Source organism: Herpailurus yagouaroundi, unplaced genomic scaffold (genome assembly GCF_014898765.1).
Source record: "Herpailurus yagouaroundi ecotype Mexico unplaced genomic scaffold, PumYag 248, whole genome shotgun sequence".
In the NCBI taxonomy this organism is placed as follows: domain Eukaryota; kingdom Metazoa; phylum Chordata; class Mammalia; order Carnivora; family Felidae; genus Herpailurus; species Herpailurus yagouaroundi.
Window position 1 is genome coordinate 5,615,908 of NW_024412465.1, and position 5,391 is coordinate 5,621,298.

Consider the following 5,391-nt stretch of genomic DNA (forward strand, 5'->3'; position numbering starts at 1 on the left):
ACTGTAGGACACGTGCGTCTGATTGTCTCCAGCCCTGGGGAGCGAGCCAGGTCTGGGGAGTGAGCCAGGTGCGCCCGGGGCGGGTCACGACGGCCGGCCACCCGCCAGGTTATCATCGAGTTGCACCTCCGAGCCCTGGTGTTTGCCTGGCGTATGTGTGCACGTTGTGTGCCTGTGCACCTATGGGTGTGACCTTCACATGTTTGCCAGGGGAACAGAGGCCCGGTTTTGAGTTTGATATCCCGACAGGACAGCACAAATATATAAATAAAATGTCATGGTACAAGTCTCCTAGCAAATTAATATTCCTATCTCTATATGTAGTTAAAATATCAGATATACAACCTTATATGATACACGTCATATGTATAGATACATAAGTGTTGTATATAGGTTGTATATCATCTAATGTTGTATACAACAATATATCGCATATATCACATATACTTGCGTATATATTTATGTGTACAATATAAAATGTATGATGATAAGTAAATATATAATAGTTATATGATTGTACAATAAACATTATATATTATATAATCATATATAACATTGTAATGTAATGTAATATAACGTAAGGTAATAACGTAATTATTACATACAGTAATTATATGTAATACAATATACAATATACGATAGGTATACAAGAGGTTATATACAATATAATGTTATATGTAATAATATTATAGGCTATATATAATTTTATATGAATATATACATCATAATTATATATAACATATATAATGATTATATGATGATGTCATACAATAATTATACATACTATTGTATATAACATATTATATTATTATATGCAACATTGTACATTATGTAATGTTGTATATCTTCTGCTTTTAAATATATAAACAATTATAATTAGTTTAATATATTATATATTATTTTGTATGTTTTAATATGTTATTTAATCAAAAATCGTATCATTTTTTTCTGTATTTAAAAAATGATCTTGTCTATTTGTATTATGTGTATACATAATGGACCATCGCTCAGCCTGGAAGACCAGGGCCATCCCGCCGTGTGCAGGAGGAACACGGCTGGACCTCGAAGGGGTGAGGCCGTGTGCAACACGTCACACAGAGGAAGTCACGTTCTGCACACTCACAGTTGCACGTGGATCTCAAGTGCTCAGATCATGGAAGCAGAGGGCAGACGCGGCTTCCAGGGGCTGGAGGTCGGGAGACTCAGAGACGTTGGTCCAGGGGCACGAGTTTTCTGCTCTACGACGAGTCGGTTCTGGGGTATCTTCTAGATCGGCGATGGCACCGATATTGTGGCGATTTGTGACCACCACACGGGAAGAGTCACACACCCAGGGATTTACAATGGGGGAGCTTAGGGGGCTCCTGGGTGTGTCTGACTCTTGATCTCCACTCAGACATTGATCTCGCGGTTTGTGGGTTCGAGCCCCGCGTCGGGCTCTGTGCCGACAGCTGGGAGCCTGGATCCTCCTTCGGATTCTGTGTCTCCCCCTCTCTCTCTGCCCCTCCCCCACTCACACTCTATCTCTTCTGTCCCTCAAAAATGAATAAATATTAAAATAAAAAATAAATGCCTTTCCAGTGGGGGCGCCTCCGTAGCTCAGTCACTTAAGCATCCAACTTCAGCTCAGGTCATGAACTCACCACCGCGGGTTCCCTGGGCTCTGAGGTGACTCCCTCCCATCTTCCACCTGCTCCCTCTCCTCTCATCCCACGCCCCAGGGGAGAGTCCTTCTGGAGACCAGACTCTCAGATCCAGGCAGGGCAGGGCCACTGAGATCCAGGAGGGGCAGGACCCCTGAGATCCAGGAGGGGCAGGGCCACTGAGATCCAGGCAGGGCAGGACCCCTGAGACCCAGGGGGTTAGGGCCGCGGAGATCCAGGCAGGGCAGGGTTGTGCCCCCTCCTGAGGCTCCAGGGGAGGGTCCTTCCTGCCTCTCCCAGCTTCTGGGGCTCCAGGCGCCCCTGGGCTTGTGGCCACATCCCTCCCCACTGAGACCTGCGGACCTGCCTTTGACAAATGACCTTCCCACCCATTAACCACAGACGACGGATGTCTTGAGCAAGTTCCCAGAAAGCTGTGAGCACAGCAATCGCTGTTATTATGGAGATCGCTCCCCCTCTTCTTGCCCCGACACACCCCACCCTGAGGCTGACTGACTCTCAGGGTGACCCTGGGGGGGGGGGGGAACAGCCTCATTGATTCATGTGCCTCCCGGTGAATCAAATGCACATAAGAAGCCAAAGCATTCCGGAAGGCACACAATTCTAATGGGACACACAGCAATTCTGCCTAGTGTTTGTCCCCAGCACACCCTCTGGGTCCCCTTGTGCCCCAGCCTCAGCCCCTGTGTTGTGACAGAAGCCAGGTCTGACCTCAGTTGCCTGCACCCAGCCCCACTGTCCCGCCGTGGTCTGCCATCCATGGCCACTGGAGGTTGCCACAAAAGCCTGGACACAGACCTGATGCCTGGTGTGGTGGCAGCCGCTTTGCACCATGAGGCAACAGAGGCGACAATGCTGATTTACTAAGAGAGGTGCTGGGAAACCATTAAAAACCCAGGTGCTCTTGCTGACATCATGAAGCTGAAGCTGTCAACCCCGCCCTGGAGGGCTTGTCTCTAGAGTTCTTCCTAAGTAAAGAAAAAAAATAACCATAATAATTCCCGGATTTAGGCCATTCTTTTTCATGACTTGCTGTTAGAAGCCTTCGTCACGAGTCAGTTATGTGAAGAGACAGGCACACTTCTCCAGCCTCTCACTGAGTCCTCCCTCTAGATGCAAAGACCCCCTCTCAATGGCCCAGGAGGTGGGGTCCCTCGCCTCCAGTTAGCATCTGAGACACATTACGCATCTGGGACAATCTCGCCTTTCAGAAAGCACTTCGGGGTGTCTGCTTGTCCTGGAGACGTGTCAGGACAATGCGTTCCTGCCTTCTTTTTTCTGGGGTGCCACTGATCGAGCCACATGACCAACACGATCGCCCCCTTAGGAGGTCCAAGTGCCCTGCCGGGGCTCGCGGTGCCCCCACAAGAAGGGAACGCCGCTGGGGTCCCTCAGGTGTCACCCTGGCCTCTCCGTCCTTCTCTGGGGGCCTTGGGAGGGTGGCCGTCCACATGCCAGGAAGCTGATGTCCATGCCAGCCCTTAAAGGGTGCAGGAGAAAACACAGCCCAGTTTCCCAGGGCCAGAGTGGTTATTTCCATCCTGTTCTCCCTGCGGGACCTCCACATTCCTCCCCACTCACTCAGGATCGGCCCCCAGCTCCCCAAGGGCACAGGGACATCCGGTCCCTCTGGCCTCCTCACGGCCAGCCCCGAACAACCTAGCCGCAGGGACCCAGTTGGCCTGTGCCCAGCTTCTCCCCGTTTGACGTTTCTGGGGTCTAGGACAAATTCCGGACCCCAGGAGGGATACGAGTGCAACTTCTCACTCATATGGCCACGGGAACGTGCAGCTCACGGCCGGCCCCAGCACATCCACCTGGGGGTGCGGCCCGTGGGCAGGGACCTCACTGTTCCACCCCGAAGTCAACCACATGCACAGGGGCCACAGAGCAGGGGACAAAAACTCAGCCTTCAGGCCTGATCCGGCCCCCAGCTTGCTTTTGTCAATAAAGTTTTATTGGCACACCGCTGTACCCATTTGGTTACACGTCGCCTCCGGGCGCGTTCACGACCACCGCAGAGTCGAGGGATCTCAACAGACGCCGCGTGGACCTCGGAGCTTAACTGTTTACCATCTTCTTCCTTTCAGCCGAAATGTTTCAACCCTGAGCTCAGAGATGAATAGTCACAAAAAGGTGTCAAATGCACTCCACGGCCTTCGATGCATTCATCCAATGAAGCCTGATCTGGAAGAGAGGTATGCACCAGATCGTCTAAAAGCCTTAACTTGGGCCAAGGGGTTGCTTTATCCTTGGCGGCTGGAACCTGCCCATGGGACAGGACAGTGGGCACAGGTGAGTCCCTCTGATGTGTTTAAAGAAACTGAAGGCACAGGGAGTCAGTATGCTTCCTGGAGATCCTATGTACCCGATGGATCGATACCTAGATAGATAGAGAATAGATAGATACATAGATAGGATGGATGGATGGATAGGTAGATGTAGATAAGCGATAGACAGACCCCCGCGTGTCCCCCTGCAGGTGCCTGCGAGGTCAGCGCTCCGGGAGACCTTCCAGAATATCATCCCTCAGTCCCAACTGCCTGGGTCTCCCACGGGACACAGGTGCCTGAGCTCAGAGCTCGGCCCCCGCCCCCGGGGGGTCGGTGGTCTTGCAGCCAGCGAGCCCCGACCCCCCCAACCCTCCCCCGAGGCCATCCCTGCGCCGCCGAGGCCTGGGCCTTTTGGCTCGTCGCCAAAAGATGTCGCAATGCACACAGCTTTCCAACGCGAACGGAAATATGTTCCGCCAGCAATTTTGTAAAGTTCTTTTTTAATTTAAAAACAGAAACAAAGTACATAAGTTCAACGGAAAACAGGAGTTCGCCCCGTCTGGGGATGCGCCTTTCCTTACCCGCGTGCGGGGATGTTGCTGGGGGTCACTGCTGCGGGCCGGGGTTGCGCGCGGTTGCTCCGTGCGCACGCCCCCGGCGGGCCCTGCGGGGTCTCGCTGAGGCCCTCCGCCAGCACCCCTGAGGTCACAGGCTGCAGAGGCCACCCCCTCCTTCCCCTCCGCGGGGCCGGGCTGCGCGCGCGCGCGCGCCTCATAGGAGGCGGGGGCCCCCGACGGGCTTGGCCGTCCACACAGCGCTCAGGCGGTTAGTAACACAGGAAATTTCAAAACGGGTTTCCTCTCTACCCACCCTGCCTGCCTCCAGGGGCTGCGTGCCCGGAGGTGGACCCCGAGGCATTTGCATTTGGACAACGGCAGGCAGACCGCGTCATGCGCCCCGTGCGCCCTGCGGCAGCCACACACCGGCCACCCGGGCCGGCGGATCAGTCCCAGGCCCGTCACCCGGCGGGGCTGCAGCAGGAGGCTGGCCGGCTTCCAGACCCCAGACGCTGAGCCACAGCTGAGGGCGGCCCTCTGAGACCTCGTCCCCAGGTGAGCGCCGCGCCGGTTCCTGCACGGTCTGGAATGGGGGAGGTCGGGACCGGCGGGGTCTCAAGGGCGCAGACCGACGCGGCTGCAAGGGGCAGGTGCACGTGACCGCCCCATGGGGGTGCACGCGGAAGCAGAGAACCCCCCAGAGAGGGGGCACACGCCTCCCGAGCATCGAACCCCCCACCCCCTGCACACCCTCCCTCGGGCACAGGCAGCGGTGCAGAGGTGAGCCCCACGGTGCCCCTGCGGATGCCCCCCGCCCCCATAAAGGGCCCCCGCGGGGACCCTGAGGCCACCCCCTCCCCCCCCCCGACATGAGCTCGCTGGTGCGGGTCACTCACA

The 5,391-nt window shown here is 54.8% G+C and overlaps 2 protein-coding genes across 2 annotated transcripts in view; one reads left to right on the forward strand and one right to left on the reverse strand.

Moving 5' to 3' along the window:
• Positions 1-3,599: 3,599 nt before the first annotated feature.
• LOC121020169 (uncharacterized) overlaps positions 3,600-5,391 on the reverse strand; it is a 3,425-nt gene continuing 1,633 nt past the window's right edge. The window contains exon 2 of the mRNA XM_040460091.1: positions 3,600-3,851. Within this exon, the coding sequence (XP_040316025.1) occupies positions 3,751-3,851 (101 nt within the window). The 3' untranslated portion in view covers positions 3,600-3,750. The remainder of the gene's footprint in view (positions 3,852-5,391) is intronic.
• The window catches only part of P2RY8 (P2Y receptor family member 8), a 36,465-nt gene continuing 35,827 nt past the window's right edge, over positions 4,754-5,391 (forward strand). The window contains exon 1 of the mRNA XM_040460090.1: positions 4,754-5,049. The gene's annotated coding sequence lies outside the window, so the exon portion shown is untranslated. The remainder of the gene's footprint in view (positions 5,050-5,391) is intronic.